At 51.0% G+C, this 22574-nt stretch overlaps 1 protein-coding gene across 1 annotated transcript; it reads left to right on the plus strand.

The window, feature by feature from the left end:
* The first annotated feature begins 1222 nt into the window (after positions 1 to 1222).
* On the plus strand, positions 1223 to 20970 carry Slc6a19 (solute carrier family 6 member 19). Its single transcript, XM_021631406.2, has 12 exons — positions 1223 to 1505; positions 8358 to 8498; positions 9581 to 9718; positions 10963 to 11144; positions 11248 to 11358; positions 11664 to 11776; positions 14676 to 14804; positions 14943 to 15099; positions 16459 to 16663; positions 16776 to 16935; positions 18556 to 18718; positions 18884 to 20970. The coding sequence occupies exons 1-12, from the start codon at positions 1304 to 1306 to the stop codon at positions 19085 to 19087; spliced, it is 1905 nt and encodes a 634-aa protein (XP_021487081.1). The 5' UTR covers positions 1223 to 1303; the 3' UTR covers positions 19088 to 20970.
* Positions 20971 to 22574: the final 1604 nt, after the last annotated feature.

Raw genomic sequence — 22574 nt, forward strand, 5'->3', positions numbered from 1 at the left:
TTTTGGGTCTTATGGCCTAGTGGTGTTGACCGCTGATGAAATAAATAATCAGACAGAATTTAAGAGTCCTATCAGCATTTTGAAAAGAAAGAGGACAAAGAAATGGAAGAAAGATGACAGAACATTAAAAGTCCTGTGAATTTTAGGAAGATCATGTGTGGCAAGGATGTGCTGTGGGGGAGGAGTGGTCAGTAGAGTCTAGGAAGGGCCCTCCTGGAGAGCTTGAGGCTGGACCAAGGTAGGTGGGAGGGGCATTTGAGGGGGGGTGTAGAGGGCATAGGGCAGCATTCCTTTGCCCTCAGGAAGCTCAGGATAGTTCCCAGGGGTAGGAGAATCATGAGGTAAACAGAAGAGGGAGAGCCCCGAGAAGGACTCAGAAGAGAAGGCATGCCCTACCTAAGTCCTATCTGCAAAGCTTGCATGAAATGTATGCGATCCTGTTTCTGGTCTTAGACATAGCCCCTGGGAACCTTTCCTTGGCCATCTAGCCTCAAAGGCAAGTATGGCCCTATACCTTTACCTTTCCTGGCACCCTTTGATCATTCCTGGTGTGATGCTGGCTTCTCCATATCTCCTATCTGGCCATCTGCCGGGGGCAGGACTTCATTGTTGTAGCTCCCTGGTGCCAACACAAGCAACTTCTTCACTCCCTAAGTGCTCCCTGGGAGAACAAATACTGCAGGGCTCCAGAAGCTGGGGTAGCCACAGGTCTTCTGAGGGCCATTTAGAGCACAGAGCTGTGCCTGGAGGAGCCCAGGCCATACTGTGCCACTTCATGTGAGCAGCAACTGGGGAACAGGGCTTCAACCACCTTCAGAAAAAATGATGGGGTGGGCAAAGCCCTGTTCAGTTTCCTACAGGTGAAACATTTCCCGGACTGCCAACAGTCCAGGGAGAACCAGCATCCTGCTGGCGGGCACAGGGCATCAACAGACACCATCTCTTTGATTTTCTGAAGGTCTTGCCCTCCTTCCTGGGGAGTGGGTCTGGCACTGTGCCTCTCCACACCCACCCCTGGCCTATGTCTGTGTGTAAGGGGGAAGGGGTGGCCAGGCCTGCAGCAGGACCTCCTGTCAGTGAATGGAGGGGGCGGCTCAGCTGGCTGGGCTGGGTGCCTCCGCAGATAAGGCATTAACAGTGCTGCGGGACGCGCCCTGCAAATCTGCTGACGCCTCCTTTCAGCCCAGGTGCTTGGGGTGAGGTGCCAAAGGTTCTCTATAAAGAGCCAGGGCTCCTGGACACCACCACTTGCCCTTTGGCTGTTGAGCTGCCCGTGTGTGCCAGGCCCAAGCCAGCGACCACCATGGTGAGGCTCGTGCTGCCCAACCCTGGCCTAGAGGACCGGATTCCATCTCTGGATCAATTGGAAGTCATCGAGAAGGAAGAGGCCAGCTCCCGGCCCAAATGGGACAACAAGGCCCAGTACATGCTCACCTGCGTGGGCTTCTGTGTGGGGCTAGGCAACGTGTGGCGTTTCCCCTACCTATGCCAGAGCCACGGAGGAGGTAGGGGCTGGGGCCCGGGCCGGGCTTGGGTTGGGGCTATGGGCTGAAGCCAAAGCAGGTGCCAAGGACACGGGATGGACATTCCAGGATTCAGAACCCAAGAGGGTCACAGATGAGGAAGGAAGAGTTAGGGCAATGACCTCAGCTGTTGGTGAAGGACATGTGTTCTGCCCTTGCCTATGTGAAGGGTGGTTTGTGTGTAGTTGCAGAATAATCTCCCCCTGGAGATGGGGATGGTACAGCTAGTGCCCCCAGTTGACACCCCTCTCTGAGGGCACAACACTCACCCAGTTGGCAGGGCCAGTTGGCAGGTGGGCACTGTTGGAAGAGGGAAAGTTGGGTTTCCAAGGATGATTCTCAGAGGACAGAGGCATGGGCAGAGCCTGTCTTGTTGCACCAGCGTGGACAGAGAGGAGCTGCCGCATTCAGTGACGAAAGCCTCAGCTTGTGTGGTAGCCTTTAAGAGAACCTTAGCTTCTCCAGTGAGGCCCCATGTCTCCCCTTCAGAGAGCCCCAGGATCTGATCCTTGTTCCACTGAAGGTGGTCCACAGCACACTTCCAGGTGGGCCAGGAGGGCACAGCTGGGGCACAGAGGTCGCAGGCATAGCTTCTCCACAGGCTCCGATATCACAGAAACAATTTCCGCCAGTCGGTACGCCAGCTTTTCTTATCCCCAGCCCCACGAGGGGTGCTGTACCAGAAATGTGTGCATTTGCGTGCATGTGTGTGTGCATACACACACAAACACACACACCCTTTCTCACCCACACACTCTCACAGACTTACACACTCTCTCTCTCCCTCCTTCTCTCTCTTTCTCTTTCACACACACACACACACACACACACACACACACACACACACACGCACACACAGCCTTGGGGGAGCTTCTGCCTCCTCACCTCGAGCCCAGGCTCTGCTTCCCTAGTGTGGGGCTGTCAGTGGAGGTCTGGGCAGGCCTGGCTGTGTAGAAACTGGCTCTGCTGGGCCAGGGGTGTGCCACAGGCGGGGTTGTAATGCTTCCAGACATTCTCCTCTTAAACGGGCTCCTTTGACTCAGGAGCTGTCTTTCCTTCCAATCTGCGCAATCACACACTGGCATTGTGAAGGGAAGCTGTCACGGCAAAGATGAAGTGGCCACTGTGTTGCTGTGTAGATGTGTAGGCTGGCTATTTATGACTCTGCCGGCACCTTTCACTCAGACCAGGCTCTCCAGCAAGTGAGAGCTGACAGCCCCAGGTTTTGCTGTGCAGGTGACGCCACCCAGATCCCAGGTGGTCTCAACAGAACTGGCCCAAGGCTTTACAACCTCCTGTTCTTGGATCCTTTCTGCTTTCTGACAACCACATTTGGATGTAGATAACCCCACTGCAAACAGACCGTGGGCTTCCTCCCACTTCCACCCAGGGAGGGCACCCTCAGGCTCCCCTGCTGTGGAGGAACTCTGCAGGGATGTGGAGGTGCCAAATGGATGGAGGGTAGGAGGCAAGGTGCAGATGTGTCAGGTCACGCCTGTGTCTAGGAGGGAAGGGCCAGGCCTGAGCCTGTCCCACAAGCAAAGAGCTGTGTCTCAGGCTCAGGCTTCAGTGGAAACCTGATGGGGATTCCCAGCACCTGAGCTCATTGCTTCTCTGAGGCAGCAATGCGCTGGGGCCCGTGGGGGTGTGGTGCTGCCTCTGAAGGTAGGAGGTGCAGTGGTCGGTGCCTCAGGCAATACTGCAGACTTCTGTGCCAACCCTGGGAAGACTGGAGGGGGAAAGGTCAATGAGGGCTCTGGCCCCAGCCTTGGTGGCTTGGGCACCCTGTTCTGAGCCTAGACTCCAGAGGGATGGCCCAGGTAGAGTGGAAAGAACATCTCTTGGAGGAGCCATGAGTCTTTGGGTCACTCTGATCTGTGTTGACTCCCCCCACCTTCCCTGCCCACCATAGGCCAATCTCCCATAAGGAAGGGAAGTTTGTGTTTGGGCCAGGTGGACTCAGGAGAGCAGAACCCAGGCACAGTCATCCTGACCTGTAGGTTGGCCTCTTGCTCTTAAGGACTGCTCACAAACAGTGCTGTTACACAGGGAATTATTTCCAGGCTGAGACTCTGGACCCTGGCAGAAAAGGCCTGCAGGTGATGCCCTCATCTACCCTCCAGAGGAAGCTTAAATAGACTGAGAGGACTGAGGGTCCCTCATGGGCTCTTGGGAGGACAAGAGACCATGACAGGTATTGGTAGACCGGAGGACAGCGGAACTGGGTGGTGTCCTGGGGCTCCAACACTCTTAGCCTGTAAGCCCTGATACCCTGCCTGCTGATAGCGCTTAGGTTTGTCAGCTCCACAAAATCCCAGTGCACATAAACCACTTATGAGCAGACATGAGAAGCAGGCAGCCCTGGTTCCTCTGTGGCTTTACTCTTGGGAACTCAGACTGTCCACCAAAAATTATATGGGCCAGTCACCAACCTCCATGATGGTTCTGGGGAGATGGGCTTGCTCACGGCCATTTCCTGAGGTCTGTGTACTCAGAGGTAGTGTAGACACAGAGCAGTGTGGGCCCAGCCTCCTAGATCATCCTTCTCTAGTGTTCTCACCTGTGAAATGGGACGACCATAATGGGGGATATTGAGGGTGGCTCCAACCCTGAGCCTACTTGGGGGATATACTTGGCAAACCCAAGGAGCATGTCACTGCGCTGGTGACAAGAGAAAGAATGGGTTAACCTTGGTCAGCCGGTCCCTAAACCTCCTTTTTGCACATGGTAGTTACAATATCTATGCAGGATACTCAAGAGTCTGCATGGGCGAACCACACTCACAATAGGCATCCTGGATATGGCTGTCCTTACATGTCCTGGCCCTAGCTACAAGCCTTAGAACTGGGGAACCCCCCTCTCCTGCTCTGTATCCAGGCAGCAATGGCACTTGTGGTTAAGGTGGGTGCCATGGGTACTGGCCCAGTTACTGCCTTCCTTCAAGGACCAGATTGGCACCCACAGAATGTTCCCAGCCCTCTCCACACATCCCCTATGTGGCCCCAGGGTGAGCCACCCCTCCCCTTCCCCCGGTCTAGACCTGGTGACCTTGTTTGTGTACAACCGTGGGCAAGTGTGAGCAGCAGACAGCCCTGCTAGAAAGAGAGACTAGGGTAGACCTTTCTCAACCTGAAGCATGTCTCCCTTCTCCTCACTGCTTTCCCAACTATGAATCAAAGAAAGACCTGGTCTTATTCAAGCTGTGTATTCCATTTCCCTTCAGCCCCACGTTGCTGTGGTCTCTGCTGGTGCATCTCTCTGTGTAAACAGCAAATGCTGAGGACTCCAGGCAGCATGAAAGGCCTTATCTCTGGGGACCTTTGGACATTAGCCCTTGGTGCTATATTCTGAAGCTCCTGCCAATACCTGGCCAATACCTGTACCCTGTGCCTCTGCCCCCAAACCCCATAGACAGGTGGCATAGCAGCTCAAAAATGAAGACTCTATACAGGGCTGGCACTCTGTCACCTTCCACAGAAGGTCAAGTCTTGCACCCAGCTTGCTGCTCTGAGCTGGAAACACCACATTGGCACCACTCCAGGCACCTCAAGCTTGCCAGCAGCTGGCTCACCCCACATGATTGGCTCCCCTGTTAGGGGCACAAGGAAAACAAATGGTGGCCTACCATCCTTGATTCACTTACTTGGTCCACCACAGGGAACCAAGGGCCTTTAGAGAAAGGAGAAGATCTCTCTCTATTTTCCTTCATCCCTCTTTGTCTTTCTCTGATGCCTGCTTCTCCTGTCTATGTCTCTCCTTGTGTTTCTGTTTCTCCTTGTCCCTGAGCTGTCTCTGGTTCTCTGTGTCTCTCTGACTCTCATTTCTGTCTCTGATTCTCTGTGTCTCTGTTTCTCATTTCTTTCTATCTCCCCTTGTTTCTTTCCATCTTTCCTTGCCTAGCTGTCTTAGTCTCTTTGTTTTATCCCTTCTCACCTATCCCCCTCATCTTGTCCCTCTCTGCCCCTTTGTGCCTGTCTCCTTGATTTTCTCTGTTTCTGTATCTCTTCCTGTCTGTCAAGTAGGATGATGGTGCCCTGGCTGGAAGAAAGGTGTGGCTGCATCTTGAATGGTGTTCTTCAGCTGGATATTGGGATATCTTGGCGTTCCTCTGTTTCAGGCCTGTGCCTGAGACACCTGGGCATGAAGGGCTATGATATGCACGGGACTGTGGTGGGTTCATAGCTTTTTGCTCTGGATCATTCCCAAGGGATGCCATGAGTCTTAGTAGAACAGAACCCCAGGTCAGTGGCTAGAGGCTCTTAAGTGTTGAAGGTTGTCCAGGTCTTGGGCTGGGCCGGCAAACTCCCAGTTCCAGATTACTCCCGATTCCAGGTGCTTAGGCTGTGCCTGCAGCTTGAGCTTTGTCTTTACTGAGCCTCACTGAGGCCTTCAACAGAAACAGTAGAAACAGTGGCAATTTTCAGCCAAACTTCTCTGCCTGTGTTTTTCTGAAAAGAATGTGATGATGTTGGGAGTGAACATCTCCCCGAAGCTCCTGCCACCACTTTCCTGTCAGCAGCAGCCTGATGCTGGCTTTCCCACGAGGCGTGCGTGGAGAAGAAAGCCGACCCCTGTGGAAGCAGTCCTTTCCACAGGGCAGCAGATGTCTCTACTTGTTCTCAAACAGTCCCCAGTTACTTAACCTTTTAGTCTGCCTGATGTCGTGGAAGCATCTTTCAGGATAGGCTATCTTCTGTTTTGTTCTACCCTGCCACTGACCTACCACTATTTCCAAATGCCGTCACTGCAGCATACTTCAAAGGTTAATTCTTAACAGCTCAAATTTTGAGGCCAAGTGTGATAGCTGAAGTGTCTCCACAGGTGAGAGGGAACTGTGAAGGGTAAGTTTGCCACTTTAGGTATAGAGAGGGCTTCACGTGTTTTCTGTTCTCAGCTTCCAGGTGTGAGAAAAACGTGGATTGTAAAATGTGCCTCTTGGCTATTTTTAAATGTCTTTGTTCAGTGGCCTTAAGTGCATTCTTAAACAGTCTCACCACTGTTTACCTCTGGAATTCTCATCTTCCCCAACTGAAACTGTTCTCATTATCACCTCCCCATATTCTTCCTGCCCCTGAAACCTCCATTCTACAGTTTCTCTGAATATATTGTATCCAGGGACCTATGTGGAAAACCAGTTGGTATTTTGGTGATTGGCTTTTGCCTAACTCAACAAAATTCTCCATCTCCCTCCATGTGTTAAATCCTACTGTACGGAGGTTTTGGTGCATTCATCCACTCAGTCACCGAATGGTGAACACAGGTGTCAAACACCTCGAGGCTCTGCTTTATATTCCCTCCAGCACTAGAAATGGAATTGCTGGGTAACATGGTGGTTCTGTGTCTATTTTTCCCCAGAAATGACCCTACTGTGTTCCATGGTGGTGGCAGTATCCTGTTTTCTCACCAACAACATTGATAGTTTTAGTCTCCACTTCTGCCTGAGCTTAAAATTTTCTTCTTTTAGAGCTCTCCTCATGGCTTTAGGTACCCCACAATTCGGGCTTGAAATTCATGGGCAGTGATGTGAACACCTTCCCATGTCTTACTAAGACCTGTGTGTCTTCTTGGACTCAACTATTTTGTTTGAGTTTGTCCTCTAAATAGTCTAAGACTTTAATACTTCATCAGACTTGTAGTTTGCAAATATTTTCTCCTAGTCCACAGGTTGTCTTCGCAACTCTGCTGATAGTGGTGTTTCTTTTCTTTTCTTTTCTTTTCTTTTCTTTTCTTTTCTTTCTTTCTTTCTTTCTTTCTTTCTTTCTTTCTTTCTTTCTTTGGTCTCTCAATACAGCTCTGGCTGTTCTGGAACTCACTGTGTAGACCAGGCTGGCCTAAAACTCACAGAGATTCTCCTGTTAGGATTAAAGGCATGTGCCATCATGCTCAGCTTTTTTATTTTTATTTTTTAGATTTACTTAGTTATTATATGTTTATGAGCATTTTGTCTGCATATACCTATATGTATTATGTGTATTTCTGGTGCCCACGGAGGTCAGAAGAAAGGGTCAAATCTACTGTGACTGGAGTTATAGATGGTTGTGAGCCACCACGCGGGTGCTAAAGTGAAGTACTTTGGTACGAGAGCAGCAAGTTCTCAGCATGCTTTAAGCCATTTCTCTAGTCCTAATATTGTTATGTGGCACACACCATTTAAACTTTTTTTCATTAATATAGCTCTTATAGAAATATAATTAACACACAAGACACCATTTAAGATTGCTTTCTTTTTAAATCATGGGAGAGACGCACTTCCTAATGTTAGGGTTTGTTAGGTCTATAGTACAAAGGGGTTTGCACAGATGAGGGCCATGTGGCCAGTTATTTAAGAGCGTTATTGTACTCATTACACTTTGAGGTAAAGAACATATTCAAGCAAATGGAGCTTCTCCAAGCCAAAGGGTGCTTGCTTCTTCTCCAAATTACCCAGCATTACCAGTAAAGAGGTCCCTTCTCACACTGGTATCTGGCAGCTAATCTCAGAGGTTGTGACTCTGTCTGTCCATCTACAAGGCTCTGGTCAGTGAGAGGCCTGGAGCCAACTCATTCCCAGCCAGTAAACCCCTGCCGGTGTCAGTGAGCATGGTGGCAGTGTCACACGTTTTGTTTGATGACAATATTGTTCAAGCCAGCAGGGAGTGTTAACACAGATGATTACCAAGGCTGTCTCCCTGCTAACAGATCCTTCTAGGACGTGAAGTTTGCTGTGGCTCCACTCACAGCTCTGTTCAAGTACCACAGGGGTGTGGCACCTAATCATTATAATAAAGGTTTTGAAGTGCCCTTCCCCAGGTGTGTCCTGGACTATAATGACATGTCTTGTTTCTTCCCATCTAGGGGCCTTCATGATCCCATTCCTCATCCTTCTGGTGCTGGAGGGCATCCCCTTGCTGCATCTGGAGTTTGCCATCGGCCAGCGGCTACGCAAGGGCAGCGTGGGCGTGTGGAGCTCCATTCACCCGGCTCTAAAGGGTGTAGGTGTGTGTCAGTGCTCCCAACTGGGCTGGGGTTTACAGTCTAGTTCCTCCTTACCTTTCCCAATCAGTGCCAGGCTAATGTTCTTTCAGACACCCTCAGGAACCTTCATTAGAATCCAGGCATGTGTGGGTTGCAGCGGCTAGGCCAGGCCAGCAGAGGTCGCCCAAATCCCCACAACCCAGGGCACAGGAAGATCTAGATGCTGGGGGAGAGCATTTAAACCCCACCTTCCTAGAACAAAAGCCTCCAGAGCCAGAAGGGGGAGCTGCCTGCCTGCTCCGTCCACTCCTACACACTCAGCAAGGACGCCCAGTACTGCCCCCAGCCCAGGTATGGTCACTCATTTACAAACCCTGGCTTGGAGATGGTCCTACCTCCAACCTCATTAAGAGGACATGGCTCACTGAGAGCTCAGAATGCAGGTAAGCCGTGTGGGTTCTCCAGCCAGGGTACGGTCCATGGGCAGAGAGTTCAGATGTTGGACAGCCCAAAGCCCACAGAGTTGCCTCTCCTTGATGCCAAGCCTTTCCTGCCCTGTTGCCCCACCCCTGACTCTCTGGCTATTCTCTTCTCCTCCTCCTCTCTCTTTTCACACACATTTGGTTTTTAGTTTCACAATCAAAAAAGCAAGTCATGAAACCCCTTTACAGGTCAACCTGTTGTCCCCAGATACTGAGCTCACTACAATCTCTGCCTCTTTCACTACTTCTTGGCAGAGATTTTCCTGAGTCTACCCATCTGTCTTTGGCTTGGAACTTGCCAAGTAGGTCTCCTTGAGGCAGAGCCAACGCCCACTGAAGTTATCAAAAAGGCTCTTTGCAAGGGTTCTGTGACCGCTTGCCTGGGCTATAAGTGGAACAGGTGAGGGTGTAGAGTGCTGGGACCTTCAGCTCAGCCTGAAAGAATCAGGCGATCATACAAGTGGTATCCCACTTCTAGGTCCAGGCTGCATCTGCAGGCTGGCAAGCAGGCCCCTCCTGGTGTCCTCCTGTCTCCGTGGGATGGGACAGCATAGGCTGGGTACCCATGCACTCACTTGCTAGAGATGGCTGTACGCGTTCCACAGTGATCCCTTCCCACAGGAATCGCCTCCATGTTCGTGTCCTTCATGGTGGGCCTGTACTACAACACCATCATCGCCTGGGTCATGTGGTATTTCTTCAACTCCTTCCAGGAACCTCTGCCATGGAGTGAATGTCCACTCAATGTGAACCAGACAGGTGAGCCCTTGGCCTTATTCAGGGAATGTTGATGCCACCTGCCCTCTCTCTGTCCGTCTGACGGGATGTAGCTTGTAGGAGGGTAGAAGAAATGGTTGCTGGTGCCTTCTTAGACAGACAGTCGTATTTTGCGACCATATGCCCTTCCACTTTCTAAGAATTGGAGGCTTAGAGACAAGAGTTAGCAAAAGGTAAAAACATCTTTAAGGCAATAGAACATTAAAAAATTTATGTTATATGGGCTAGAGAGATAGCATAGTCAGTTTAAAGTGTTTATGATAAAAGCACGAGGATCAGAGTTCAATCCTCAGCACCCCCATAAAAAGCCAAACAGCTGTCACCTCTAATCAGTGAGTTTGGAAAGTAGAGACAGGAAGACCCTAAGGCCTTGCTGGCCATTCAGCCTAGCCTAGTTGGTAAGCCCAGGTCCCAGTGGAAAACCCTGCTTCAAAAATAAGATGTAATCCTAGCACTCAGGGAGGCAAAGGCAGACAAATCTCTGAGTTCAAGGCTAGCCTGGTCTGAAAAGCAAGTTCAGGACAACCAGTGCTAGTGATACTAGAGGGTACAGATCCTTGGTAGGAGACTTTTTGCTTCCTTCCCTGTGCTCCTGGGGTCTCTTCACAAAGAGACCACTCTGCCACAGTGTCCTTTGTCACCCCTGCCTATTGGTAACTGCTGTCCTGACTACCACAGAGTAGCTCTGAAGGCTTCACATGAACCTTCAGGAGCTCATCAAGATGGGCCTCTTTTGGCCAAAGGACAAGTCCTCCCTAGTAGGAGAGCCCCAGATTCTTTGAGGAAGAAGTGCCCCTGGAAGCGGGATAATATGGAGTTGGGCTGTAATGAGCATGGCCATAGCCAGAGTCCCAAAGATCCAGGGTCACCTTCTGCTCCAGCGGTAATAGGGAGTTTCTTCCAGGAGTCAGGGAGGCCTGGACCCACATCAGAGCCCAACACCCTATCTTAGCAGGCTTCACATAGGGCATTTATGTGCAAGCAGCTGTGTGCATACACCCGTATCAGAGTGTGTGGTGTGTGGATACAGATAGGTGGGGATGTTCATGAGTGCCCGTGTATGTAGGTGAGGCTATATTCATGTGCGCAAGTGTATTCCTTGAATGCCTCAGACCCTGGCTAGGTTTCCTCCACTTTCTGTTCACGTTGCCATTTCTCCTGGCTTATTTCTAGCTTGTCCCCAGTTTGACCCACACCTTGATGTGCGTGCTCATCTGCTTCTGCAGGCTACGTGGAAGAGTGTGCCAAGAGCTCCTCCGTGGACTACTTCTGGTACCGAGAGACTCTCAACATCTCCGCTTCCATCAGTGACTCGGGCTCCATCCAGTGGTGGATCCTGCTCTGCCTGACATGTGCCTGGAGTGTGCTGTATGTGTGTGTTATCCGTGGCATCGAGACCACCGGGAAGGTGCAGTACCAGCTGAGCACGCTGCTCCTGAAGTAGTCCCCTTTCTTTGTCTGACCTCTGCACCCATCCCACACTGGGTCTTCCCCCACCTCCTTCCTCACAGGCTGTGTACATCACCTCCACCCTGCCCTACGTTGTGCTGACCATCTTTCTCATCCGAGGCTTGACCCTGAAGGGTGCCACCAATGGCATTGTCTTCCTGTTCACACCCAATGTGAGTCTCTGCCATCTACCAGCTGACTACCAGCTGATTCTATGGAAGAAGTCCTTGCTGAATTCTCTTGGCTCCAAGAGAAGCTTGCTTCTATACGATGATACCCACCCTGGCTGAGAAGGGCCTGGCAAGGGGTCAGCCTGTTCATGGGCCTTTAACATATGTATCCTGGATGGGGACCATTGGGTGGCTTGACCTTGTTCCTCTGTGTAGAATGGCATCCATTGCTGGGGGAGGAGCTAGCTTCTTCCTTGGTAGAAGGGAGGCTGGCTTCCTGTAGTCACAGCTGAGTCCCTGTATGACAGATCACGGAGCTGACCAACCCCAACACATGGCTGGATGCAGGCGCTCAGGTCTTCTACTCCTTCTCATTGGCCTTCGGGGGGCTCATCTCCTTCTCCAGCTACAATTCTGTGCAGTGAGTATGGTGTTGGAGGGAGGGCTCTCAGGGTTAGGAGCTGTGGGACCACTAGCAGTACCTTGGTTCTGGAGTCTCAGTTTCCCTGTCAGACCATGTGGAGTTCTGCTGTGCGGTTAAGAAGGAGAAGAAGGAGGGTGCTTTCAAAACACAGTGCACAGCACCAGTGTTGGTCAGTGTGACTCAGCAGCTACCCTCTGACCAGTCCTGTCTAAGCCCAGAACAGAGCTGGCAGGAAAAGCAGGCACAGGCTTTGAGAAGATCTCTCCTTGTTGGGTCCCCTGATACTCTCTGCTGCTTGGTCTAGCATGCTTCCTTCTCCACTCCCAACTTGATGGCCACATGGTTCCCAATCTACCTCAGAACTCCAGGCCCCAGGTATGTTGTATCCCCAGAGCCCATCTGGGACCCAGGTCAGATCCTGAAGGCTGTGACCCTGCCAGCTTTAGACATGCACCTCTTCCTGATACCTTCTGAAAAGGTCCTAAGCTATGAAGAACCCCCATCAACATCCAGGGAGAATAGAGGTGGTATTTATTGTATTTGGCAAAGGCTTAGGGAGCATCAGCCAGGCTTGGTGCAACCAGACCTGTCCTCTGTGATCAGTGGTGGGTCAGGGAAAAGCAGTGGGATCTGATGGCGGAGGGAGAAGGACAGGGAGTGGGTAGAGGCGCCTGCTAGAACAGAACTTCACAGATTCAGGATAGGAAAGCCATGGAGAGACAGCAGACAGGGCTAGAGCACAGACAGGGCTGACAGTATGGGTATGCCTGCCCTGGGAGGTGTGGTCTGCAATAGTTATGACACTGGGAGAAGTCTGTCCTTGGAGGACATGGTCTGCGGCTCCTGTGGTCTGGGAGGGCAGGCCCTTCTGAGGATGTGCTGGAGTTGGGTGGATGGGTAAGTGTTCTGTCTGGACCATGGCCTTTTTGTCACTGGATCATGGGTCTCAGGCTTCAGAAAGCCTCCTCTGGTGCCATTGAGAATGTTCTAGAAGAAACCCTGGAAGTGCCAATGCAGGTGGAGTCCAAATGGAGCTGTGGGTGAATTGTTTTTATGACAGGTTTATTCAGAGAATTTGTGTTCTGTAAGACCGTCCACATAGGCAACATGAGCTCATCTACATGAGTCCAGTGGCTGTGGTGTGTTCACAAGGTTGTGCACACATCACCTCCATCTACTTCTAGAACGTTCTCATGAGTAGGCGCTTCTCAACTCCCAGGCCCACTGGTAGCATTTCCCTGCTTCTGTCTCTGCTTTGTCTGTTGAGAATTTCCTGTGGATAAATTGGTGGCTTGGAGTCTTTGGCAGCTGATTATTCTCTGACCTTATGCTTCCCTTGTGTAGAGTGTGTTGGTGTCACAGTCCTGTGTATCTGGCTGGCCACCTGCTGTGCGGGCAGCCTACCCACCTGCTGGTGGTGCTTACGCACCCACCAAGCAGGCACTTTGGCTGCTTCCACTTTTATAGTTGTGAGTGGTGCTTGTACCACGCGTGCTCTTGCACATACCTGGGAGGAGGCCTGGCGTCACTCTACTCATTCCGCTCTCATGCCACGCCATGATCAGCCATCTACGGACCCAGCAGGCTGCCCTCCCCAGCACTGCACACTACAAGCGCCCTCCAGCTGTGCTGGGGGGCTCGTTTCTCTTGTCAGCTTTTGGGATTATCTGTGGCATGGTGGTGTGCTGCAGATTGATACCCACTTTTCTGATGGCTTGAGCACTCTGCTTTTGACCCACTGTGGGGCAGCACGGTGACAGCTGTGTTGAGGGTTGGGCTTGGAAGGCTGAATCAGAAAATCAGGGTATGTTCAAGATGTGCTGAGTGTCTCCAGATGGGATTCATGGGGCTTCCATCAGGAAGTCAGGTCACAGAGGGGTCTAGGTCACAGAGGGCTGAGGACGAGTAACGGCCGAACCCTTGGGTTAGCCCCTGAGCTGTGGCCACATCTGCCATGCCCAAGAGTCATGAACACACAGACTTGTGCTGCCTCAGTACATAAACCTGGGTCTCTTGGCTAGTCAGAAATACAGCTGGGTTCTGACCCTAGAACATTGCACCCTGTGCTGTGGGGAACATCCATCCATCTGAGGGGCATAGACACTGCAAGGTCTCAGCCAGATGGCCTTCTCCTGCTCCAAATGCCAGCCCGGATGGCCAAGTCCCATCTGGAAAATTCTAGAATTTCTTTTCCTCCTTTTTACTTCAGGCAGGTAGCCTACCCCTCCCTGTGGTCCTTCCAGCCATTGAGGCTATAAACTGAATTACTTTTACAAATAGTAATTTTAATTGCTCTCATAAACAAAATCCAATGGCACAAATAAGTAAAGCTCCATCTTTAGAAAGGCCTAGGTTGAGAGAGATGTTTCCAGCAGTAGAGAACCTGGCATGGAATTCTTCTCTAGCCCGTGGGGGCACCTGGAAGTGAAAGGTCAAGGTCAAGTGTCCCTTCTGTGAGGCTGACTTCCTGAGGCCTAAGGTGGGGTTCTAGGAATCTCCAGCTTTTGGTATCCTGGGCTTTTGGAGGGTCACCATCACTGTATGGGGGGAGGGGACTAGAAGACAGTAAAGAAGACAGCAGTTTGGTTCAGAGTCAGGACACTGCACTCTGGTCACCTTGAGTGCTCAGTGCCCACATGTGTCCAGATGACAGGACCTGCATTTCCCTACATCACTTTAGTCTTTCACTTCTTGATGAGCACTCAGGAGCCAGTCTTAGGCTTGAACACACTGTTCTACTGTGCTGCATGCTGACTTTCAGCCATAGAGGGTGGGAGAGAGGGGTAGGAGGGAGCGGAGGAAGGAGGGTGGGGTGAGAAGTGGGTGGGGGTGGGGCATATGTCCTCATCTGTGAATCACCTATGTTGTCCCGGGGTGACACTGCTCTCGTCCTCAGCAATAATTGTGAGATGGACTCTGTAATCGTGTCCATCATCAATGGCTTCACGTCTGTGTACGCAGCCACCGTGGTCTACTCCATCATCGGCTTCCGAGCCACTCAGCGCTTTGATGACTGTGTCAACATGTGAGTTGCCGTCCTAGACTTTGGGCTGTGCTCAGAGGAGATGCACATGAGGCCCGCTCCTCTTTGCCCAACCCTTTCGAGTTCAGTCTTTGGGCAGTCCCGCCTAGAACACACAGCAGCCCTTTTCATCCCTTCCAGGAACATCCTGACTCTCATTAATGGGTTTGACCTCCCTGAGGGCAATGTGACTGCGGAGAACTTTGAGGCCTTTCAACAGTGGTGCAATGCCACCAATCCCGAGGCCTATGCACAGCTGAAGTTCCAGACCTGTAACATGAACAGCTTCCTTTCTGAGGTAGGTGCAGTGACCTCCATGCCGTCAGAGTCCCATGTGCCGTCAGGGTCCCACGTGTGGGTTAGGGGAGGATATCCTCTTTTGGTCTTTGTGAGTCGTACATAGGGCCTTTGCACAGTCAGCATCTTACCCTTCAGGAGTGGCAGGTGGAGGAAGCCACCGTTCACCTGTCATGACTATCCTCACTTGACTCCTCCACCTCTCAAATCAATTATACAAAACACCCCCTGTTCCTCCCTTCAACCCCTCCCATGCTCCCCCTCACTCCTCAGACTCATGACTCCTTTTTCTTTGCTTGTTATTGCCATACATTTACATATGTGCATACCTGTATTAATACAACCTGCTGAGTCCATTTACTGTTGCTTGTGTGTATATTATCTCAGGATTGATCGCTTGGTGTTGGATGAGCAAGTAAGGAGCTTATCTTTGGGGAATTCTAATTCTCCTGCTCCCAGCATTCCTTAGTTGCCTGTAGTTCTTTGTTTAGGGGTGCCTGCTCTTTTCCCTCTCCCCTTAGTGAGATTTGGATGTCTCATTAGCATGTCTATTAGTGTTATTCTTGTTCAGGTCTTGTTTAGGCAGGTGTTGTAAACTTGAGAAGTTATGAGTGTTGCATCCTTGTCATAAAAGATACAACAGTGCAGCTGTTTTCCTGATCCGTGGGCTCTTACAGTCTTTCTTCCTCCTCTTTCATCACGTTCCCTGGACCTTAGGTTAAGAGTTGTGTTGTAGATGCAACCACTGGGGATGGGCACCCTAAGATCAGTTGTTCTCTATATTTTGACCTATTGTTTTCTGTTATAGTCTCTAGCTGGTACAAAGAGAAGTTTCATTGATGAGGGGTAAGAACTACACTTGTCTGTGGGTATAGGATAGGTATTTAGCATTCAGCTAGGCATTATGCTGGTTTAGTCAGGTGGCACGGGCTCTTGTTTTAGATGTGTGGCCTCACTCTCTCAGGGAGCTGGCTTGGTCCACGGCCAGGCATGATCTCCCTCCCTTTGAGTGGGCCCTAAATTCACTTAGACAGCTGTCGGTTAATGCCAAGATGTGAACGCCACCATTGAACCTTTAAGGATTATTGTTGTGGTCACAGATTAGGAGGACTATTGATTGTTTTCCTCCCTTGGTAGCTTGCTCAATACCTTCAGTACTATGAAAGTTGCTCCTTGGGGAGGAGGTTTTCAGGTCATATACAGCTAGATTTCTCAGAGTCTTATGTCCAAAGTGCATAGTGCCTTAGCAATAGGGACTTAACCTTCAGTCTCTGGGGAAACAATTAAGGGCAACAGCAACAAATGACACGAGAGGGAGGAGAGTAACAGAAAGCTTCGATGACCTTGTGCATTGGTACAGGGTGTGGAGGGCACGGGCCTGGCCTTCATTGTCTTCACGGAAGCCATCACGAAGATGCCAGTGTCCCCACTGTGGTCGGTGCTCTTCTTTGTCATGCTCTTCTGCCTGGGCCTCTCGTCCATGTTTGGGAACATGGAGGGTGTGGTTGTACCCCTTAACGACCTCCATCTCATTCCTAAAAAGTGGCCCAAAGAACTGATTACAGGTATGTATGACGCCTACTATTTAAGGGAGACCTGATTGCGTTCCTCGTGAAAATGGGGGGTGCAGCCCTGGGTTGAAGCCTTGTAGCCACTCTGCTCCCTGTCTGGCCACAGGCCTCATCTGCTTGGGGACATACCTCATCGCCTTCATTTTCACACTGAATTCGGGCCAGTACTGGCTCTCCCTCCTGGACAGCTATGCCGGCTCCATCCCTCTGCTAGTCATCGCCTTTTGTGAGATGCTTGCTGTCGCCTACGTGTATGGAGTGGACAGGTAGGAGGGCGGCTCTGTGGCAACAGGCCATCTTCAGCAGAAAAGCTGAGTCACAGAGTGCCTGCTAAGCTGAGCCGGCTAAGCAGGGATAGGAGTCAGGCGCGCCATGGCACAAAGCCTTCACCACTGCGCAAGTGAGCTTAGCCTTTCTTCATAGGAGCGAGTGGGCTGGCAGTGGCTTAGTCCTGGCACTTGGCTCAAAAGGTGGAGAGAGGCCAGGAATGAAGGCTTGGCCTTGCTGAAGTGGCACCTCCTTTCTTGTTAGTAGTGGTGTAAACAGGCCCTGCTAACTACACAACCTAATATATATATATTATTATTATATATATATAAAATCTAACTTTAAACATAACCTTCAGTCCGGGGCCTCAAAAGCAGCCACGGGTCTAGAACAAAAGTAGGGAGAGGTGGGAGGTGAGGAAGGAGGCATGCAAGACAACAGGACTCAGGCTTTGTAGGGCATAGACCTCACATGTCCTGAAGCAAGATGGTGCTCAGAGCTCTTCATTCACTTGGGGTCTACATCAGGGGTGCTTCTGGAGTTAGGCAAAGGCCCTTCTGGGGAGAAGCAGGCTTCAGCAGCTAGCTAGAACTCAAGCACAGAAAGGCACAGAGGGCCGCCATTAAGGGCCACTTCCCACTGTCTGCTTGACCCAATATCTCAAGGCATTATTACCAGTGCTTGGCAGAAACCCAGCAAGTTACGCTTTCAGGAGAAGCTATCTTATGACCACTCTAGAATGGCCTGCCAGTCTACATTAAAATTAAGTTGGCGTAAGCCCTTTGCTGGAGTCCTGTTCTGAAAAACCCTCTCTCAGTCACTGAAAAAACGAAAGTCCCTAGGGGACATGGACAGGATTAGATCAGCATGAGTTGGGACCAGATTCTAACAGCCTGAGGAAGCAATGTGAAAGCTGAGGAGCACAGGGCCAGCTGTGTGGTTTTGTGATGTTAGGAGGCATCAACAAGGAATGCAGCAACTGAAACCTGGGGTGGCTGCAGCTAGCACCTGCACAATGGTCTGACTCCCCAGGCCATGTGAGTAACATTGCCCAAGGATGTGAAGAAAGGCAGTCACCAGACTAGATAGGCTCAATGGTCCAGTCTCTCAAAGGTCCTCATGGAACCTGCATCTGTCCTATTGTCTGCTGGGGCCCTGGATAAGTTGCCAGTTTATTCTGTATGTCTCATTCCGATCACAAGGAATCCCTGTGTGCTGAAAGGAATTCTTCTTCAGAGCTGCCTTTGAGCAGGTTAGAAATGGTGCACACCATTCCCCAGCTTTAGGGTGGTGCTGCTCACACAGGGGCTGCAGAGGTGTCTGTGGACTGGAAGGAAGAAAGTCCTGGCTGCCCTCATTGTTGCATGATAGGAAGTGGGTGAGGGTATGATACCTCTGATGACCAACTCATAGCACAGTGCTGAGGGGTTCCACGAAGCTTAGATGGCAGCTGCTGACAGTGACAACCTGGAGCCCCTCTCTGAAAGTCAGAGACCTAATAGAGGGAAGGCAGCTAAGGCCCAGCATCCCAAGATGAAAAACCACTTTCAGATATAGAAAAGTGATACCATTAGCCTTCTTGAGCTGCCAGTGACACTGCCCTCTGCCCTCTGCTGCAGGTTCAACAAGGACATTGAGTTTATGATCGGCCACAAGCCCAACATCTTCTGGCAAGTCACATGGAGAGTGGTCAGTCCACTGATCATGCTGGTCATCTTCCTCTTCTTTTTTGTGATTGAGGTCAACAAAAAGCTCATGTATAGCGTCTGGGACCCTGACTATGTGAGTGCCCAGGCAGTGGTTGGGTGGAGAGGGAGGAGGCCTGAGGGGGAAGGAGGCAGAGAGTGGGGCATGGGTAGTAGGAGGGCTCTACTCCAAGAAACGGAAAGTAAGGTAATGGCGTTTGTAGACCTCTCTGCCATGTCTTACCTGTGGCTCTCTTCTCAGGAGGAGTTCCCCAAATCGCAGAAGGTCCTATACCCCGGCTGGGTGTATGCAGTGGTGGTCATTGTGGCTGGGGTTCCCTGCCTCACCATCCCAGGCTTTGCCATCTACAAGCTCATCAGAAACCGTTGCCGGAAGTCTGGTGACCATCGTGGGCTGGTCAGTACACTGTCCACAGCCTCTGTGAATGGGGACCTTAAATACTGAATGGCCTAGCCTGCATGAGGCCCAAGATGGTGTCTGGAGGAGGCACGAGACAGAGCCATTGGGGGAAGTGGGCTGTGGTATGTGTGACTATGTGAGTATATATACATGTATTCATATGTCAAACAGATGTGTACACAAGCGTTTCACAAACATGTGGGGCACATAGGCATATTTATGTGTATGTGTAGATGCATAATTATATATGTGGTACATGCATGTGTAAGTGTGTATATGTGTAAGCGGGAAGCTGTGTATGCATGCTATGCCTATCTTCATGCATATATACCTGGGAGTTGCCTGTATATTTGTGTACATGTGTATATGCACATGTATGTTCTCTGGATGTAGGTGTGCTCATGTGTTAACATGTATGTATACATATATTCACACACGTGCACCTATAGGTATGTGTATATGACTGTATGAACATGCACTCATAAACCTATGTACATGTGTGTATTTTCACGCTTGAATTTTGTGTATTATATGTGCATGTGCAAGCACATGTGCACTTGTGTTTGTGCATTGCATAACATACAGGAATGTGCACATGCCTATGCTATCTTTGTGCGCATGGCACACATGTGAAAGTGTTTTTACATGCTCTTGATGGAAGTGTCTATCACTCTGGTCTGGTTGCCCCTGCTTGCCCTCACTGTGGGGCAGGGCCTACTTGGTGACAGACATGGCTGAGGACCCACCTGCCCTGCAAGCTCCTGGCAGAGAGCCAAAAGTGAAGATGTGGAGACCCCAGGCTGGCCTCCTTCCCTCTGAGTGGAAGGTAGAAGTGAGGCCCTGCTGCTGAGCATGTTGTCACTACCCACTCCCAGTGTCCCTCTGCCCCTTGCTGTGAGTGGCCTTTGCTGGACCAAGCCCCTGAGTTAAAAATCCGGGCACTCCTGCTCCTTAAGGAGAGGCACCGGAAGCTGATGGACTGCCAAGGCTGAGAAGGCTCCTCTCAGTCAGACCTGATACACCCTTGCTTTCTGCATGCCTGCTTAACCATTGGTCACGGAACAGGCTGCAGAGCAGCCACGCTGCCCTTCCCTTCTCTGCTGAGGCAGGGGCCACTCCGTGCACTTCTGAAGAGGGCATGAGCCCGTAAATCTTTAGCTAAATGTTGGAAAAGGAGGGTTACAGGGTAACTCAGCTGTGGCCACTGCTGTTGAGAACACTCCAAGAGCTCTGGCACCCCAGTGACTATGAAGTTTTCAGGCCTGTGGCAGTCTGTCAATAAAGCCAGGGAGGGCTATGTCTGCCTCTTCCCCCCCCCCCCCCGCAAGGAGAGGCCAGTTGTTTCTGGGTTCACACCCACCCACCCTCCCTCAGCCACAGGTCCTTGGGACTTGGGATGTTTGTTACAACAAGCTCCTGCCCTCCTCTTTCCACAAAAAAAGCCCAAATTTAAGTCAAATTGTACTTTCTGAGAATTCTCACAAGGGTGAGAAACCATAGTGGGCCCTGATGTCAGTTCTGTTCTACCCACAGGGTCACACCCACCCCTCTTCACCCACCACCAGCTGTAGCTCCCATTGTTAAAACATGGAGTCCTCTTACAGGCACCTTTTATACATGCTGGCCACCTGGGTACTATGACCTAAAGAACCATTCAGAGGCATAGGAGGGTGGTTGGTGCTGGAGCAATATGAAGGTTCTCACACTAGTAGTTTCGGTTTGTCCCACCTCTGAAGGCTCAGCTGGAGGCCCTGTTGTGTGCCTACTGGGGATTCCTTTCCTGTGTGGTTTGACTGGAGGCCAAGCAAATTCTCTGCTATCTCTGGCCCATGCCTTGTGTTTAGGCCTTTAAGGTTTCTGTGTGACAGGAACCCAGGTTGGCTAATGGGTCTGAAACACATCTTTCTCAATAAAGTGCTCCTATTTAATGTTCTTGGATTAAGAGTCATTGCTTAGGCATACATAGAAGGGCGAGCAGGGCCCCTGGCAGGACCAAGAACTTGCAGGGATGATATGGTCAGCAAATCCAGGCCTACCCCTCAGACAGCTCTGGATTGGAGGATTTCTTTGAAGAGGTACCACAGCCCAGAGAGACAGACTGAGACTGCACTGGGGCAGTGACAGAGTTGTCTTATACACTCTGTTACCTACTGGCAGTTGACCAGCAGGCCTTTGGACTTGGGACATGGGGGCTGCATGGGAATGAGGTCAGCTGGAAACAGAGGTGGTGAAATAGAGGAAGCAGGAGAGAGAATCACAGAAACACACCCAGCATGTGCGACATCAAGGGGGTGTCCATACCCCCCTCCCTACCCTCTTTCCTACCCTCCTCCATACCCTCCTCCCTACCCTCCACTTCTCTCCATTTCTTGTCTCCTCCCAGACTTTTACTCACTTTAGCCTCATGTTCAAAATAGAATCTCCTGTACATGTGTTTCCCAGAGCAGGCTTCTGTATCTATATATTTGGGATTGTGGCTGCATAGTTGACAGAGCAGTGTGCTGGAGGATTACAGGCTCCAAAGGCCTAGGATGCCCTTAGCCTGTCCCAAGGGAGGAGTCTCAGAATCTGGGAGCATCAGCGACATGGAAGCATCACTCTGTCCATCCCAGCCACTTCAGACAACAGTGGGGTCACTAGTGCAGAGACGGAGGTAAGAAGCCCTCAAGTCCCTGCACACGAGGAAGAAGCTTCCTGTGCCTGCCCCTCAAAACTCTTGTTCATAGAGGGCTGTGGGCCATACACAGCCAGAGGCTTCTGGGCTGTGCCAAGTGTCTGGTGCAGGTGCAGCCTGGGGGTGCAGGTATGGTTTTACTCAAAACATGGATGTTTAGAACTAGCCCAAAATAACCCACAGACAGATGCCTGAAAAGTAAGGTATGCTTGAAGACCTAGCTTGTGGAGGCCCCTCCTGACTTCATGGCCCAGGGAACTAAAGACCGTGTCCAACATCCACCCAGAGCCAAGGTCAGCTCCTCACAGAAGCTGCACCTGTGAGTGCCCGACAGAACTGTGCAGTGCCTGCGGTGTGGTTTGGATAGCAGTGTGCACCCTGGGCAGCACATACTTCTCGGTAAGAGAACCCAAAGAACTCCAGGCTGTACTGGGCAAAGGAAGCAGGTATATAGGCTGTGTGTCCAAAGTCCACTCACAGAACCTTCATGAGACAAGATTGCAGGCAGCTGGGGCTTCTGGGGCCACTGGGGTGAGCAATGTAGAAAGAGCAGTAGGTGGCCTGGCACAATGTTTCAGGCCACAGCACCCCTGTCTACATACTACTGTGAGCTTCAAGGAATTACCCTGGAGGAAGAGAACAGGTTAGGGGCTGTCTCCTATGGAAAGCGAGCGTGTATTACTTACACCACAGGCTTAGTTACAGAATGAATAGGCTTTAGCGGCCAACTGAACTTGCATTCTGGGAGCCTGGCCTCTCTTGAGTGTGCTGCTGGCAGGCTCTGCTGCTCACTGATCACATGGCACAGAAAATTTCAGGTCGGCTGGTAGATGCGGGTGTTGAAGACGGACTCTGCAG

The sequence above is a fragment of the Meriones unguiculatus genome, chromosome 3 (genome assembly GCF_030254825.1).
Source record: "Meriones unguiculatus strain TT.TT164.6M chromosome 3, Bangor_MerUng_6.1, whole genome shotgun sequence".
Classification (NCBI taxonomy): Eukaryota; Metazoa; Chordata; class Mammalia; order Rodentia; family Muridae; genus Meriones; species Meriones unguiculatus.

Bases quoted from the DNA above. Each gene is read 5' to 3' on its own strand.
- Slc6a19 (XM_021631406.2), top strand. From the start codon at position 1,304: ATGGTGAGGCTCGTGCTGCCCAACCCTGGCCTAGAGGACCGGATTCCA. The intron at 9,719-10,962 runs GTGAGCCCTTGG...CTGCTTCTGCAG, and splicing joins ACTCAATGTGAACCAGACAG to GCTACGTGGAAGAGTGTGCC. The intron at 15,100-16,458 runs GTAGGTGCAGTG...GCATTGGTACAG, and splicing joins TGAACAGCTTCCTTTCTGAG to GGTGTGGAGGGCACGGGCCT.